This window comes from Pelobates fuscus, chromosome 6 (assembly GCF_036172605.1).
Source record: "Pelobates fuscus isolate aPelFus1 chromosome 6, aPelFus1.pri, whole genome shotgun sequence".
Lineage (NCBI taxonomy): Eukaryota > Metazoa > Chordata > Amphibia > Anura > Pelobatidae > Pelobates > Pelobates fuscus.
This window is the reverse complement of record NC_086322.1, coordinates 210,837,518-210,856,901: the sequence shown is the minus strand read 5'-3', so window position 1 is coordinate 210,856,901 and position 19,384 is coordinate 210,837,518. Positions and strand designations below refer to the sequence as shown.

Sequence of the window (19,384 nt, the reverse complement as noted above, 5' to 3'; positions counted from 1 at the left end):
CCAGATGGACAGCTCCTGGACCCCATGTAAGATGTTCCTCACCTTCAGGTGGCAGGGGTCATCATGGTGGCCGTGCCCTCTGATATGACAGGCTGAGTCGCATCTGCGGCCGTGGTAGTTCAACCACAGGGTCCGATGTGAATTCTCGGAAATGTAAAAGGAATTTCTAATTTTATAACAGACAAGTGGCTGGTATTATACTTTATCTTTTATTTACTTGCTACTCCCAGAAAATGTAAGTAAACTCTATTCCTAAAAAGGATATTTGTATATTAATTTGTAATTGGTTATATATTTGCTGAAATAAATTTATATTAATGGAATCACTTTGCACTTGGAATGCAGGTTTTCGTTTGCCAAATTTGTCTTATATTAATTGATATCTGATCTGTTGATTCATGATAACAGAAGAATTAATAGCTGATAATATTCATTTCAATTTAACCAACTAGGCTATGACTTATTTCATCCTGATTAATAAAGAACATATATGATAAACTCCAGGATGTTCCTTGATGTTACCTTCAATAAGACGGTCCTGATCAAAAAAACCTTATCAGAGATTAATGAAATCTAAAAGTCAGATCAGCGGGATCAACCTTTATTTCCAAATACATATCATTTTGGCTTTGCAATGTGGCAAAGAACTAGACATGTGCAATCGTTTTCGTACGAACACTATTTCGTATGAAAATTCTGTTTTTTTTCGTATTCCTTTACTGAAACGTAAACGAAAGTCCTTCATATGAAAAAGAAACAAAACGAAAGGGCAAATGCCGAATGCATTGCCTTTTCGTTTCAGTTCTTGCGTTTATTGGATAAACTGCACATGCGCCCCCCCCCCCAAAAAAAACCTGCATTAACCTACAAGGGTCACTATGACCCCCATATTAATAAAAGGAGATTAAATCCTCCTGCATGCCTCTACTTGCGGCATGCCTAAAGCCAGTGGCTGCTCGCTGTCATTTAAAACTAGTAGTGACTGGACAGCTATTGCTACTTAGTCGCTAGTGCAATAAGGGAGGCACTGCTTATATCCCCCCACATGCTCCTACCCAAAAATAAAATAAAAAAATAAAAATAAAAATTAGAATAAAAAGTATCAAAATATAAAAATATAAAAAATATATAAAATACAGAATAGTTCCAATGAATGTCTGGAGATAAGATAGGTATAGTCACTTAATTCCGCTGTGGGGGTAGGTTCTTTTGTTGTAGTAGTTCCCACCGTCTCGTGATATGGAAAACACAAAGTAAAAGGACTAATCGTGCGGAGTGTATACAGTTAGTGTGATAATATTAAAAATATATATGTTACACTCACATTTAGGTGAGCTATAGCCAGCTCAGGGTTTGTAGGCATATAGCGGTATAATCCCCGCTTACAGGATATATTGGTGCTTGTCCTCCAAGGGGTTCGTCCAACTCTCAGGAGAAGAAGGAGATAAAAACAGCAGATAGTGCTCTCTGATGGTATTTAAAGGTGGTGAATAAAATAAGATAAAATATACTCACAAGTAAAGTGCAGGTCACACTGCACTTTAGAAATAGCGTTAGTGGTATAATCCCCACTTCAGGATATGTAGTATAAAAATGCCAGGAAAAAATAAAATAAATAATAATAATAGTGTGTAAAAAATGATAGTGGTACAAGTATCTAACCAAAAATCATTTATTCTTAAATAACACAATATTAAAAACCATTTAACGTGTTTCACCGCTGGGGCTTTATCAAAAATGGAATAACATAAAACCTGGCACATAAAGAATTTATATAGGTACACTAGTACTTTAAAAAATGGCCCCAAGATGATATCATTACTTGGCAGCCAATCAGAATCATACAGTTTACATTTCACGAAAGACAAATAAAAACTTTGAATAAAAGTGTACATCTTGGTATACTTTATAACCTATCCTTGTGGGTTGAATTATATTACAAAACGAGGTTTTAAAACATAGTTATGATCAATTTAAAAATTGCGCGTCACGTGACTCGCACAGCATCATGGGGAATGTAGTGTGCGAGTCACGTGATCGGCGTAAGATGACTGGTGAGGTAGTGCAGCCGTCCTATTGGTGGGCGGCATGCACTCCTCTGTGAGTGGATCAGAGATCAACACGTGACCCGCGGCCAATGGGAGAGTAGTGTGCGGGTCACGTGGTCGGCATATCGGCGAAAGGGCGCATGGGAAATGTAGTTTTAAGCGCCCTTTCGTCTGTGGATAAATACTAGCGAAAAGATAGGAAAAATTCATAATGCCATAAATTTAAATAGACAGAATTCATGTAGAAGGTTAATTGGTCAGTAGGTAAAAGCAGTATAGTTAAACATATTGTATATACACATATTGGAGAGACTGAATGTAATAGTATAAATAAGGGGGGGAAATTCATTTTATGGTGTGTACATGATCTTTAGAATATATAATATATAATAACACATTTTTAAGAACCATTAAAAAAGAAATATTCATAGAATAACTTAAGATATAATGAAACAATATATAATAACACATTTTTAAGAACCATTATAAAAGAAATATTCATATAATAACTTAAGATATAATAAAACATTTTAAGAGCCATTATAAAAGAAAGCACATATTAATAGGGATGAATCTTAGTAATAAATAAAAACACAACGTATATGGGTATAGGAAAGCTATATAGGAAAGTGGTAATAGTGGAATTCATAAGTACATACTGCAACTGTAATGCATATATTAAATACGTTTTACCATATATAAATATGATGTGTATAGTAAAAATGCTGTCAGGTTGGGGGTATCCCAGACTATAATGCCGTAGGTAACAACTATAGATAGGATAGCCCCAGACTGACAGCAAAGAGCATAAAAATGATAAAAAAAATTAAATAACAGTGATATTGTCATACGAAATTAAATAGATCAAAGTCAACGTTAAGACCTTGGGGGGTTAGAGTTTGTAAATTGAACACCCACTCCATTTCTAATCTCCCTAAGATATTTTTCATATTGCCACCTCTCCAGGGCACCTTGCATTTCTTGATTCCTATACATTTAAGAAATTTAGGGTCCCGATTATGTTTGGCAAAATGCTTAGATACAGAGTGATTGGGATATCCGTTCTTTATATTTCTGCAGTGTTCTGCTAATCTAGTTTTAAGACATCTGGTGGTCATACCCACATATTGGAGGCCACAAGGGCACTCCAATAAATAAATAACGTTGGTGGTATTGCAGCCAATAAAATCTTTTATAGTATAGTTTCTTTTGGTACTATTAGATCTAAAGCTAGTAACTTTAGACTGTGTGGAGGGGTCAGTACTCTTGCATACAATGCATCTTTTGCATTTGTAAAATCCTTTAGCTCCATCTAAAAAGGTGTGTTGGGTATTTTTGATTTCTTTAGTATAATTATTAGTCAGGATGGATCTAAAATTGGGTGCACCTCTAAAGACAATTTTCGGTTGTGTTGGTAAAATGTCTTTCAGGAGATCGTCTTGTCTTAGGAGATGCCAATGCTTTTTGATTGTTTTCTTAATAAAACCACTTTTGTTATTATAGTTAAAAATTATCGGGAGGGTGGGAGCTTCTATATTATTTTTATCCTTATAGGGGAGAAGGCTCTCTCTCGATTTTTCTTTCACTGTTTGTATAGTGTTGTTCAATTTTGTGGGGGAATAGTTTTTTTCTTTAAATTGTTTTTTTAAAAACAATGATTGTTCGCTAAAATCATCAATATGGGAACAGTTGCGTCGTATTCGTAAAAACTGACTTTTAGGTGCACTCTCAAGCCATGGTTTGTAGTGGCAACTGGTGTGATCAATTGCAGTGTTGGTGCATACTTTTTAAAAAAATGGTTTAGTGTGTATTGTACCTTCCTTGATAAAAATACATAAATCTAAAAAGTTAATTTTTTCTTTACTATATTCGCATGTTAAAACAATCCCTCTATTGTTTGAATTAAGATGTGAAATAAAAGAGTTAAGTGAGTCCTCTGAGCCTTTCCATATAAAAAACAAATCATCGATATATATAAAATAGGAGACCAGGTTTTGCTCCCAGGCATGCCGTCCCCAAATGGCGCTGGATTCCCAGTCTGCCATAAAGAGGTTGGCATAGCTGGGAGCAAACCTGGTCCCCATAGCTGTCCCCCTCTTTTGAAGATAAAAGGAATCGTAAAACCAAAAATAATTGTTAGTTAAAATGATGTCAACACCTTCTACAATAAAATCAATCTGAGTATCTGGAATTCTTTTTTCATTGGATAACATAGTTTTGACAGCATTGCATCCAAGTTGATGAGGGATAATGGTATATAATGAAGTGACACCACATGTAACAAGTATAAAATCTGGTTCCCAATTAAAACTGTTTAAAAATCTCAGCAATGACATCAAATCTTTCAGATAGGATTTCGTAAGTTTTACTGCTGGTTGTAGTAAGATATCAATATATTGAGATAAATTGCACAGTGGAGAGTTAATCCCGGATACGATGGGTCTGCCTGGGTTTTTTTTTTAGCATCTTTGTGTATTTTTGGTAAGAAGTAAATTACCGGAATCCGAGGATATTTTATAAACAGATAATCAAATTCATTTTTGTTTATAATATTTCCATCTAATCCTTTTTGTAAAAAGGTAGTTACTTTTAGCTGTATAGAGGATGTAGGGTCACTAGTTAGCTTTTCATATACAGCAGTGTCATTCAATTGATTATAAGCTTATTTTATGTACATTGTGCTGGATTGGATAACTAGGCCTCCACCTTTGTCAGCAGGTTTGATCACAATATCTTTGTCTTCTTGTAATTGTTTGATTGCTTGTTTTTCTAGCGTATTTAAATTTTGAGCATCATATTTATTGTATTTAATTTTGTTAAAATCTCTTAATACGGACTTCTCAAACATCACGAGTGGGGCTGATTTAAAATGATAAGGATAAAAAGTGGATTTTGGTTTGAGGTCAGTGTTAATATAAAAAGGTTTGTCAATGGAGGTAGAAGGAGGGAGAGGTGAGGGATTGGAGAGATTGGTGTCTGGGTTATGCACATTAAAAAATCTTTTGAGTGTAGCTTTCCTTACAAATTTATTTACATCTAAAAATGATTCAAAAGGTTTAAAAGAGTTAGTTGGAGCATATTTTAGTCCTTTACTTAAAACTGAAATCTGTGCTGCATTTAAAACTTTTTGTGATAAGTTAAAAATACCGGCGTCTGACTCATTGGGGGCAATCATTGTCTTTTCCAGTGACTGGATAGCTATTGCTGCCCAGTCACTAGTGCAATAAGGGAGGACCTGACACAGGTTAAATCCTCCCCATTAGTAGAGGCATGTGGCCTAAACAGTGAGCAGCCAGTGGCTGCTCTCTGTCATTTAAAACAGGTTATAAATCAGTATCTTACATAGAAGTGATAGAGAGCTACGGTAAGAGTATGTGTAACCAATAGTTCTAGCAAAAACTATAATAATGTTGCAATATGAAAACGTAGCTACAGAGGTACCTCAGTTTACAATCGGCTTGGTTAACATAAATTTCGGTTTACAAATGAAAATCCATTGAAAATAATGCCTCGGTTTACGAATTTATTTTGCAATACAAAGCAAGTTCCTCCAGGATGCATTGCGCATGGGAGGTTTATAGCACTGCTCCAGTGCATGCTGGAGTCTGTGGGTAGCAAGTGGCATCGAGTGTGGAGGCATTGGAGCGGCTTTTGCATCGAGTTTTGGAGCCATTCTGGAAATGTTTTGCAACGGTTTTGGGACTTTTTGGAACTTTTTTGGTAGATTTCTCAAGAGGTGGAAAGGTAGGGAGCCTGCTCTCTTTTTCCTCGAAGCTTCAAGAAAGAGTTGTCTTTACTCGTTTAGCTCTCTTCTTCAATTCCAACTATCTCCTCGACCCTCTTCAATCTTGCTCCTGCCCCCTCCACTCTACATGACTGCTATGACTAAAGTTACAAATGACCTAATCACAACTAAATTCAAAGGGCACTAATCCATACTAATTCTTCTTGACCTCTCTGCCACTTTTGACACTTTTGATCATGTCCTCCTTCTCCAAACTCTTCAATTCCTTAGTCTCTGTGACACTGTCCTCTCATGGTTCTCCTCCCATCTCTCCCAACATTCATTCAGTGTCTCCTTTTCCAATGGCACCTCCTCCCCTCGCTCTGTCTCAGTTGGAGTACCCCAATGATCTCCCTTCTTACTGCATCTCTTGGTAAATGTATTCATTCCTTTGGATTCCACTACCACCTGTATGCTGATGACACACAGATATATTTCTCCTCCCCTGACCTCTTCCCCGCAGTCCCACATATCACTACTTGCCTTTCTACAATCTCTGATTGGATGTCCTCCCAGTTTCACCTCATGTCCAGTATGTTGCTAAAACCCATCAATGTATGAAATGTGTCTTTCAGTGAGTGTGTCTGGCATTGAGAGTGTGTGTCTGCCAGTGAGTGTGTATGTATGTATGTTAGTGAATGTGTATATCTGCCAGTGTGTGTGTGTGTGTGTCTATCACTGAGTGTGTCCATCAGTGACTGTGTATGTGTGTGTCTGTAAGTGAGTGTGCATGTGTGTCTGTCAGTGAATGTGTGTCTATCAGTGAGTATATGTGTGCCTATCAGTGTGTGTGTGTTGGGGGTGCCTGAGTTTTGTCATGCCTAGGGCAGCACAAAATCAAAATACACCACTGCCTGTAACTACCAAAAGTAAACTGAAATCCTAGACGTATGATGTACTCTGTAAATAAGGACAATATAAACGTTGTGGCTGAACATAAACAAAGCAAAAATGCAAAAATTGCTTGTGTCCTTAAGTACAAAACAAGCAAACTGAAGCCAAGCCTTTAACCTCTTAAGGACTAAGGCAGTTGTACAAGTTGTGATCAAAACAAAACTTTGAATTTGCGCTTTATGTCTGTTCAACCAGAATTCACCTTTCATATATCATTTTGTTCAGGAGAAACAGGGCTTTAATTTCACATCAAATATTTATATATGAAACATAATTTAATGTGAATAAACGTTTTTCAAATGTAAAAAAATGTGAGAAATTAAAAAATGTTTCTAATTTTTTTTAGTTATGCATGGCATTTTCAGTGTAAATGTCATAATACTGTTAACTGTTACTGCAATAGAGTACACATATTTGTATTCAGCAATGTCTCCTGAATACCAATGTACCTTCCCCCCACGTACAGGTTTTATGGTATTTTGGAAAGTTACAGGGTCAAATATAGCACATTACATTTTTCAGTTTAAACGCATTAACATTTGCCAGACTGGTCATGTTGCCTTTGAGACTATATGGTAGCCCAGAAAATTACCCCCATGATAGCATACCATTTACAAAAGTAGACAACCCAAGGTATTGCAAATGGGGAATGTCCAGTCTTCCATAGTAGTCACTTAGTCACAAACACTGGCCAAAAAAGGGTTAAAATTAGTTTCATATACCACTGGCCAAATACTTGTTTTTTGCTTTTTTCACACGAAAACAAATATGAATGCTAACTTTGGCCAGTGTTTGTGACAATATCATCGTTGTGATGCTTTTTACTGTTTTGAAACACTAATATCTGTGTGGGGACTGCCTGAGCGAGCGGGGACGAGTATGAGTATGAAGGACGGTGGTGACGTTCAATGCCGCCCTGCAGCATTTAGAGCCACCCCAGAAGGGATGGCATAGAACGCCCGCTGTCCTTAAGGGTTAACCCCTTAACACCGCAGCCAAATGTACAAGTTGTGAACGAAACAAAACGTAAACAAAACCTGGCATTTGCGCTATATGTCTGTCCAACCGTAATTCACCTCTTTCATATTAAATGCACCCCCCCTTATTATATATCATTTTATTCAGGGGAAACAGGGCTTTCATTTAATATCAAATATTTAGCTATGAAACATAATTTAATATGAAAAAAATGGGACAAAATAAGATTTTTTTTTATTTTTTTCGTTCTACATTTTAACTGTCAATGTCATAATACTGTTTGCTTTTACTGCAATAAAATACACATATTTGTATTCAGCAAAGTCTCACGTGTAAAACAGTACCCCCTATGTACAGGTTTTATGGTGTTTTGGGAAGTTACAGGGTCAAATATAGCGTGTTACATTTGAAATTGAAATTCGCCAGATTGGTTACGTTGCCTTTGAGACTGTATAGTAGCCCAGGAAATAAATTTACACCCATAATGGCATACCATTTGCAATAGTAGACGACCCAAGGTATTGCAAATAAGCGATGTCCAGTCTTTTTTAGTAGCCATTTGGTCACAAACACTGGCCAAAGTTAGCGGTCGTATTTGTTTGTGTGTGAAAAATGCAAAAAACGCCAATTTTGGCCAGTGTTTGTGACTAAGTGGCTACTAAAAAAGACTGGACATACCCCATTTGCAATACCTTTGGTTGTCTACTATTGCAAATGGTATGCCATCATAGGGGTTATTTTCATTCTTGGGCTACCATAGGGTCATAAAGGCAACGTAAGCAATCTGGCGAATTTTAATGTGAAAAAAATTAAACACAAGCCTTATATTTGACGCTGTAATTTTTGAAAACACCATAAAACCTGTACATGAGGGGTACTGTTGTACTCAGGAGACTTCGCTGAACACAAATATTTGTGTTTCAAAACAGTAAAAAGTATTGCAGCAATAATATCGTCCCTGTAAGTGCTGTTTGTGCGTGAAAAATGCAAAAAACTTCACTTTTACTGGCGATATCATGGTTGTAATACATTTTACTGTTTTGAAACACTAATATTTGTGTTCAGCGAAGTCTCCCGAGTAAAACAGTACCCCCCATGTACAGGTTTTATGGTGTCTTGGAAAGTTATAGGGTTAAATATAGTGCTAGCAAATTAAATTCCCTATACTTTCGTCATGGGTGGTCAGGCAGGTCCCGCTAATTGTAATTAATTAGGATACCTAATTATGTAAAATTATTACATAAATATATGTGTAGAATTAATATATGTATATATATACATATGTGTATATATACGTATATATATATATTTTTTTTTAATATTTTTATTTATATATAGGTATATATATAGTGATATATACGTATATATTTATGTATATAGATATATATATTATTTCGTTCTACGTGTATTTTGATATAAATATATATATATTAATATCACAATACAGTTAGAACGAAATAAAACACATCTATATATTTTTTAATATTTTATTTTTAATTATTTATTTTATTTTATTTTTTTACGTATTTACATATTTTTTTTTTATATTATTTATAAATATATATATAACAATAATTATATATATATTTAATCAGTATCAGTCTACGTGTAATTTGATATTAATATATATATATAATTATATATATATATTAATATTAAAATACACCTAGACGGTGTATGTGTGTGTATGTATATGTGTATATATATACTTAGATCATATATATATAATATATATATATATGATCCAAGTATAAATTTTTTTTTTTACACTTTTAACATTATTTTTATTTTATTTTCAGCCAGCAGGGGGACCAACTGTCATTACAGTTGGTCCCCCTGCTGGCAATGCCTGAGCCAGCTATCCCGGCCATGTGATTGTGAGGTCCTCGCAAGGACCTCACTCTCACATGACCGGGAGGCACCGGAGGAGGAAGATGTGCCGCGGGGGGGCTCCCTGGGAGTCCCCCCAACCGCGATCGCCGGCGTGGGACCGCCGGCGACCGGGTAAGTTACTAAAAACCGGAGGGCGTACTATTACGTCCGGCGGCGTTTAGAGCCGCTTTTAAAAGGACGTAATAGTACGCCCTCCGGACTTAAGGGGTTAAAGGATTAAATATCAAAATATCAACAAATGCAGATAGCACACACTTGAAAATAAGCTATTGTATGTGAAATGTATTCAGTAAAACTGAAATTGTGAAATATAGACAACTTCAAATTATGGGCCAAAATAGCTGAATTTTGAATTAGATGGGCAGTGGTTTAAAAATATTATCAGGAAGTATTATTTTACTAAGAGAGTAATGGATAAATAGAGCAGCCTTCTAGCTGAAGTGGTAGAGGTTAAAACAGTGAGGGAACTTAAGCATGTGTGAGGTAGGCATATTTAAAATAAGGCTATCCTATCTATAACATAAGGCCAGGGACTAATGAAAGTATTTAGAAAATTGGGCAGACTAGATGGGCCGAATTGTTCTTATCTGCCGTCACATTCTATGTTTCTATGTGATTGAAAGATCTCCAAATTATTTTTTTCAGTTTAACTTTTTGGTGGTGTTTATGGAGGGGAGTGTAGTTTCCTTCTCAATTCTCCACTTTTCCCAGTAGTGTGTACAACTGCCTATGTACTTACACAGATCACATTTATTTTTTTCTATAAGATGGTGGTGGCTCGTCCTTTATGCCACAATGGGATGTTCCCTCCAATATTCTAGCTACCCTCTTCATTGTAATTGCAGCTGCCAATTGTAATATGATTTCATATTTTTAATCCGTGAAAGGATGCTTTTGCTATCCATTGTTAAATAGTAAGTTAAGTAATAAACCAGGAAGAAGAAAAATTCTGTTCCATCAAATTTAGCCTTTTATATATTTCGACTGTTGATCAACAGATGGCTAAAACGTAAAGTGATTTCCAATTGTTCCACCACATGGGAAAATCATTCTACACTTTTAGTTACATATCTCCTTAATATGAAAGTTTTTATATTATTATTTTATTATTTATATAGAACCAGAAAATTTCGTAGCTCTGTACAATGGGATGCCACATATTAACTATATCCTTGACTATTCTGTCTTTTTTGGGGTAGGAGGAGGAGGGATTAAACAAATGGTATTGGCAATTGAGCTAGCTTGTTACATCTATACTGTAAATAAATTTAGCCATATTGACAGAGCATCGACTGTGGCTGGTAATTTTCCCCCGATTGTCTTTTTTTTGTTAAACAAATCTTCAATAGGTACAAGATGCATCAATTATTGTACATCTACATCACAGAACTAAAATGGTATGGAAGATACCGCATAATTAGGGCCGCTTAATAAAGCTAATTTAGAAGATGCATCTGTGATTTTACACCAATCTTCATTAATTAGATATTCTTAGAAATATGTTTACATTGCAGCAGCAAACAGGTATACATTGACTTTTCTTGCCAACATTTTGTACTTTTCAGCTTGTCATTAACAGTAATTTAAGCACAACTAATAATTATATGACACTCATTTACACAACTAATAGTGTGGATTATAAATGATTAGGGAATATAAAGTCAACTCCTAGATCCGTCTTCAACCCTTGTGTCTCATTTCTGGCAACATTATTTGTGTCTGTCAATTACATGTTGTTAAATGATTCCATTGTATAACTGCAAAGCAATGCAGAAAATTTTGGCACAATATAATTGATAATAATAATAATTATAACTTCTAAATTTTCCTTAAGTTATACATGAAAGCATGAACTATACAGTTCAACAGCCACCCCTATTATCACACATCTGATACAATATTTGAAATACACAATTTTAAAAACGGATGCATATTGTATGTTTGTGATTACCTGATACCATGTCACAGCTGTAGAAAAGGAATGCTAAGCAGAGCAATATGACAGTTCCCTTCATCTTGCCTCCAAAGGTGGTTCTTTGACTTTGAGGTGATTAGAGTCAATGTTTTCTTTATGACCAGAGAAATGAGGAACTAATTGGGTTTGTTCCTTTCGTTTTAGTTTTTTTTTCCCCAGCTTCCCAATTATCATTATCAAGGCCGGTCTGCTGATCAAAATAACCAGGGAAATTTGGAGAACATAAAATGTCTGTGACCCAAGCTTGTCTGTGTTTGACTCGTAGCTTGTATAAATAATCACCAGCTACTTCCTACTATAGACCAGTATTTCTTTTACTATAGACATACAGCATATTAATAGATCCAGGATAAAGCTCTGTTAGAACATAGGAGGTGAAGTACGGTATATTACAGTAGGCAACATAAGGTTTCAATTTGTCTTCATGTATCCAATAGCAATCTCTATGCCTTACACCCAGCTACCACCCTACACCTACTGACACTCAGACTGAAAGCTTTTATACATTTGTGTTTTGGTGAAATTATCACAAATGGAGCCATACAATGCTTTGAAAGGACCCCAAACCCTGAGATGGCGTTATTTTACTCTGAGAATCTTTAGGCTACTCTTAGCATTAGTCTTAAGTTAGTGTAGGGGTTAATGTTTACTGAGAATGTAGTGTGCTAGGATAATGTTAGGCAGGGCTTAAAATGTCCACCCACCACTAGCCACTGGTGAGTGAATAAGCTAGCCTTAATGAGTAGAAATTAAGTCTTCGTGATTGAGACATGGACCCTCCAGGCTAGCAGTGCCCAGTAATGGCTAGGGCCAGGCTAGTATAGAAGCACTTGATATTTTGTGCACTGATAGGGGTTAGTTTGTAGTGTTGGGGTAGTGTAAGGGCTGATGGGAGGACTGTGCTGTAAGGCAGAACTCGGACATACAGTGAGAGAAAAAAGTATTTGAACCCCTGCTGATTTTGAACGTTTGCCCACTGACAAAGAAATTATCTTTTTTTCCATTTATACTTTTTATTTATTTTAACACATAAACATACAGACATAGTTGTTCAATATGTCAAACTATATACTATATACCATTATTTAAAAAGCCAATTCTTACAACAATATTCGTTCCAACATAAACATCATCAATATGAATAAGAATTTGACGTATCAATACACCTAAAAATACAAGACATACCTAAACTAACTATACAAAAGTTACATTGTGCGCAACGGGGAGAGCAGATCTTTCTTGAAGGCTATCTATTACTTTAGACTATTAATAGAGAGAAATATTATAATAATTAAAATTAAATAGGGAATTGTATTAACCAGGACTGCCAATTCGTTTTTAAGTTCTCATATTGGTAATGAGACAAATAGTAACCTGTTTCCATTTGAACCTGATGTCGAATTTGATTGATTACCATATTAACTTTTATAATATCGGGTTGGTGCCATTTCCTGGCATATATAAGTTTTAAAGCCAAAAAGCCTTGTAAAACCATAGTTTTATATTTTTTCGGTATTATATCTAGATTCAAATGAAACAGAGCTCTTTCAGTCATTGGTGGAATAATAGTATTAGTTAGAGTGGATAGGATACCAAAGACATCCATCCAAGCCTTCTTTATTTTTTTACAGCTCCACCATATATGACCAAAGGTTCCTACGGTTTCATTACATCTCCAACAAAGTGGATTAATTTTGTAATGTAATTCTACCATATTTAGACAGTGGGTTAACTTACTCACTCCACACATACTATTTGTCCATTGTTCAGAATCACATTGAGCATCCAGTTCTTTTTGCCATGCCTCATATGGATGTAATTTAGGCTTCTTTTCTAAATTTTCTAATATGCTGTACCATTTACTCATAGCTTTTTGGGTAATTTCACCATTGAGAAGCAAGGAAATATTCTGAGCTATTTTATTATTATTATATTAAATATGAGTTCTTAAATAATGCCATATTCTTAAAGAGTTCAGGAACTCAGATTCATTAAATGCAAATACATTAATTAACTAGGTTGGAGTTTTTAATCCAGCTTCAGTTAAGAATTAACGTACTTCAAAGTTTTTAAAATTAACCCAATTAGATAATTTGAAATATGGGATATTCTTTTAGAATTTCTAAGGGAGCAGACAGTAATAACTTATCCTTCATAACTATAAGTTTTGTTTTTTTTAATGATCCAGAATTCAATACAATTGCTAGTTATCATTGCCAATTGATTTTTTCCAAGTTTTTAAAATGTTTCATCAAGTAACCATAATAGGCATTCCAAGTTACTCATGCCTGCTAGATCTTGCTCTATATAGTAGAGTATAGCTCTCATCTTTACTCTGGTTATGTTGAAGCTTAGACACATGACACAGCTGAGCATACTAGCTTTTGCATATCGTTCCAAACTAGGCACGTTTAACCCTTCCTTCTCACAAATAGAAGGAAGAATTGTATTATTTAGTCTTGGGTTTTTATCAGCCCAGACAAATGTATTAACATGTGTTTGAAATATTCTAATCCAACTTAAAGGTAATTTTAATGGTATCATTCTCAAACGATAAGTCCATTTCGGAATGATATAAGCTCTAATTACATTAATTCTTCCCAGCCAAGATATGAATAGTCCTTTCCATTCAGGAAGTTGTCGAATTGTTTCTTCTAAAAGAATAGAATAATTAATTTCAACCATTGTTCCTATATTTTTTAGGAATTTTTACTCCCAAATAATTAATTTTGCTAATTCCCCAACAAAGTTTAAACTGTTTACTTAAACTAGTTCTTTGGATATCTGTTATTGCTATATCCATAACATGCGATTTATTCAAATTTATTTTATAATTTGCTACATAGGCATAGATTTGTATTTCATCCATTTATGAGGTCAGTGAATTCTCAGGGTCATACATGGAGATGAGAATATCATCAGCATACAAACTAAGTTTGTTTTCCATGTCTCCCTTTATACCGACATTATTCCTAATTCTTGCTGCAAAAGGTTTGAGTGTTAAAATATATAGCATAGGTGCCAACGGGCATCTTTGCCGTGTACCATTACATATTTCGAACCATTCTGATCGTATTCCTTGTCCAATTACCCTAGCACTTGAATTATTATATAGGGCCAATACAGAGCCAGTAAAAAACTCCTCCAGAAAGTTCCAATTGACTCTGTCAAAAGCCTTCTCTGCATCAAGTGATATAAATAATGATGGAATTTAATAGAGCTTACATAATCCAGTAGACTAATTATTTTCCTTGTATTATTAGAATGTCGATCTTTAACAAATCCTAACTGTTCTTTTTGTATAAGAATTGGGCATACACTTTTTAAACATGCAGCATAAATAGCAGAATATATCTTTGTATCTGTATTAATCAAGGAGATAGGCCTGTAATTAGATAATTTTACAGCTTTTTTTCCTGTCTTTAAAATGGGTAAAATAAATGCTTGAAGTCTATCAGTTGGAAAAGATCCAGAATCTCTGACCTCATAAAATACCTCCATCAGGCATGGGCATAGAATGTCCGACAGGTTTTTCTAAAATTCTGCTGGAAATCCGTCAGGGCCTGATGCCTTATTAGGCTTCTGAGCTCTAATTGCACTTATAATCTCTTTATATTCAATAGGGGCATCCAAGCGTTTGGACTGCTCATCAGACAATGGATTAAGTTTAGAATCTAATCAATATTTTCTTATTTGTTCCCTATCTTTTAACTGATCCGAGATATTATATAATTTGAGTAGAAGTTTTTAAACATTTGCCCTATATCTTATGGACTAGTATATTCCTTATCCTCTTCAATTTTGTAAAATATTCTATTCCTTAGATTCCCTTTTTTAAGTTGATTAGTCAACATTTTATTTGCTGTATTAAGTAATCAAATTTCTGTTTTATTTTCATTATATTATTATTGACATTTATAATCAATTGATCCTAAATTTCTCTTTGAATTGTGGTAATTTCTTGAATAATATTTGAGTCTTTAGAAATTAGAGATTTAAAAAAAAAAATACTTAAAGTGATGTATAAATCTAATAACTTTCTTGTGCGTTTTTTTCTTGAGATTACTTCTTTTTTAATCAAATATCCTCTTAATACTCATTTATATGCTGCCCACACGTTGACTTGGCTAACATTCCCCATTAGATTTTCCTTAAAGTACTGTTTAGATATCGATGCCAGTTCTTCTATATCAGTTTTTGAATTCAATATAAAATCTCTCAAACACCAATTTTGTTCACCTCTATTATATTTCCCCTAATTATCAAGACACTCTGGGTCATGATCAGACCATACTACTTTTTTAATCTCAATATTTTTAAAATCTGAGATGGAATTTGCCTTAGTTAGTATCATATCTATTCTAGAATAGGATTAATATCTATGTGAAAAAAAGTGTAATCTTTATCCATTGGTCTGATAGTTCTCCAAATGTCATATAGCTTGTACTTGCCCAGTGTGTCTTGAAATGCTTCTGCAAGTTTTTTTGTCTATTACTCCGTTTACGATTAGTTATGTTGTGTTTATCCATATCATAATCAGCAAAACAGTTAAAGTCTCCACAACAAAAAAATGTTTCCTGCACATAGACACTCACTTTCTGAAGAACTGAATTGAGAAAATGTATCTGTCTGGCCACATGCAAATCAATTTATAACTTTTTTGACATGCGTTTTTCTGGATTTTTTTTTGTTATCCTGTCTCTCACTGTTAAACTACACCTACCATTAAAATTATAGACTGATCAGTTCTTTGTCAGTGGGCAAACGTTCAAAATCAGCAGGGGACCAAATACTTTTTCCCCTCACTGTACATGTCCCTGTGCTGCCTGAGATTAGCAAGAGATACAATCCACAACAGCTATTTCCGTTGCCATTGTTAAAATGGTGGCAGGTACTGATCATGAGTACACCCTCCACTCAGGATGTGTTGATAGAAGTGATAACCTTTTTCATCTTTACTTTGTATGGATGAAAACATCATAGAACTTTCTTGATGTTGTTCTTGTAGCCTACTGGAGTACATGAACATATTACTAGACCGTGATAGGGTTTGACAAATGGAAAATCCCTATATAAAAAATATAAATACAGAGAAGGACATAGTGCAACCTGTATGATATATACACTTAAAAGTGAAAATTTGAGATGGAATCACTCACACTTTTTTGAGCCGTTTAGAAGTAGGCTCAGGACTTATACAGCTTTCATGTCACTTAAATGGGACATGCACATTTACTGGAATCCTCAGGCCAGTTCCCCTTAGGTCCCAATGATCATCAAGTTTGGAGTCAGGAGTCAGGAGCCAGGAGCCAGGAGCCAGGAGTATCAGGATAGTAATTTATTTTAACAGATAGTTAAAAGATAAGTAATAAAAAGCAATATTGCACACACAACGCGTTTCAACCAACTAAATGTGGTCTTCCTCAGGTGCTCTTCCAAGTTACAATAGATATACCCCAGTTTATATAGGGGAATCATTACCTGCTTAATTAAACAGATTCACAACATTTGTGTATGTAATTACCCTTATATGGTCCGGACCGGATGTGATCTGCCACCTCCAATATGGCTACACATCCGGTTCGGAAGGGCATATAAACAGATTCAGTAAACCATATACAAAAAACAATCACTAGAAACAGGCAATACATCCTATCCCCATCACAGTCAGCTACCATGATACGATAAAATCATGTGTGACTGTGCAGATAGGTATATTAGGGGTTCTTTCGATGTTCCGTTTCGTCACTTCCGGTGACGTATCCAAAAATGGAGTCCGCCCGTCGCGTCACTTCCGGTGACGCATATATTAGCCGAGCCCATCAATCTTGCTTCTGGTATCATAATGGGGAGGCGGAAACACTCTCTTCGTTCTCCTAGGAGTATAGGAGTGTCCATTTTTGCTTTGAAGATAAGGTGGCCATCTTAAGAGTGGGCAAACAGTCCTCTTATGAATAATTTCGCACGCAAGGCACATATTGCGTATAAATAAAAGAAAAACACAAAATATACATGTATTAATACCAACATCCACTATACACATATAAATGCAACCCGTTTTATAACTCTTTAATGCAGATAATAAATGCACTGCATTATTTAGGGGTGCATCAATGCAACAATGCAGAATAAACCATATATAAAAGTTCCTATACTAGGAAAACTAGAATATAAAAAATAGCTGTCTATTAATAACTTGATCTCAACCAACTAGACCAGAAATGATATGGAATAAAAAAATTATAAATAATTAAATAAAACATCCTTAAAAAGGACCATATTAAAAATAGAAAAAATATATAAATGCTATAAAAATTCTTCATACATGAGTTCTCAGATACCATCAGTTATAGCAACTTATTGATCTCAAAATCAATGTTGAGACCTTTTGGGGCCAGAGAGCGTAATTCGAAAATCCACTTGGATTCTTTTAGACTAAGGGCTTTCGATATATCTCCCCCTCTCCAGTGTCCCACTACTTTTTCAATGGCATAAAAGCTCAGAAACTTAGGGTCCGAGTTATGATGTTGTAAAAAGTGTCTCGATACACTATGGTTCGGAAACCCTTTTACAATATTTCTTAGATGTTCACTAAGCCTAATTTTAAGTTGGCGGGACGTTTTCCCCACATATTGGTATCCACAACTACATTGCAAAAGGTAGATGACATAAGTAGAGTGACACGTGATTAAAGTTTTAATGTGATATTCTTTTTTAGTCACTGTGGAATGGAATTTCTCTACTTTCTTGTTATTCAATCTTAGGGTGTTGCAGCAGGCTCTGCACGCCCCACAGTAGAAAAAACCTTTTTGTTCTTGTGTCCAGTCACTTAAAAAGTTTCTTGGTACTTCAGTTTTAATAAAGCTGGAAGTTACCATTTGTTTGAGGTTTCTTGCACCCCTGAATATAAATTTTGGCTTTGTGCCTACAAATTGTTTAATGTCCTCCTCATGTTGTAAAATGTGCCAGTTTTTGTTAATAATTTTCTTAATGGCACCTATATTGCTAGAAAAATTAAAAATAAAGGGGATCTGTTTTTGTTCACTTAAGTCCTTTTTATTTTTGTATTGTAACAGGGGAGATCTGTCCATGTCCCCGACTTGATCTATTTTTTCCTGTAAATCGTCACTCTCATACCCTTTTTGTATTAGTTGGTTTTTAAGGGACATAGCCTGACTAGTGTAGTCCTCTTTTTTGGTACAGTTCCTTCGTATCCGAAGGAACTGTCCTTTGGGTATGTTGTCTAGCCAAGGACGATGGTGGCAGCTATCCAATTCGATAAAACTGTTAACATCTACCTTTTTGAAAAAAGTTTTAGTCATTAAAACTTGGTCCTGAATAAAAACATTCAGATCTAAAAAATCAACATTGTTATTGCTCACATTTTGTGTGAGGGAGATTCCCCACTCATTATCATTAAGGTGAGTGAAAAATTCTAAAAGGGTCTTCTCCGGCCCCTTCCAAATAATAAAGATATCGTCAATATATCTTTTATAGAGGACCAAGTTTGCGCCAAAGCCATGCCCCCCAAAGACGAAAGTACGTTCCCAAAAGGACATGAATAAATTCGCATAACTTGGCGCAAACTTGGTCCCCATGGCTGTCCCCATTTATATATTTTTTCTATTTTTAATATGGTCCTTTTTAAGGATGTTTTATTTAATTATTTATAATTTTTTTATTCCATATCATTTCTGGTCTAGTTGGTTGAGATCAAGTTATTAATAGACAGCTATTTTTTATATTCTAGTTTTCCTAGTATAGGAACTTTTATATATGGTTTATTCTGCATTGTTGCATTGATGCACCCCT

At 35.0% G+C, this 19,384-nt stretch overlaps 1 protein-coding gene across 1 annotated transcript in view; it reads right to left on the bottom strand.

Annotated features, from left to right (window-relative positions):
* LOC134566124 (interleukin-8-like) overlaps positions 1-11,626 on the bottom strand; it is a 44,796-nt gene extending 33,170 nt beyond the window's left edge. The window contains exon 1 of the mRNA XM_063425829.1: positions 11,549-11,626. Coding sequence (XP_063281899.1) covers positions 11,549-11,612 — 64 coding nt within the window. The 5' untranslated portion in view covers positions 11,613-11,626. The remainder of the gene's footprint in view (positions 1-11,548) is intronic.
* Between the last annotated feature and the right edge of the window lie 7,758 nt (positions 11,627-19,384).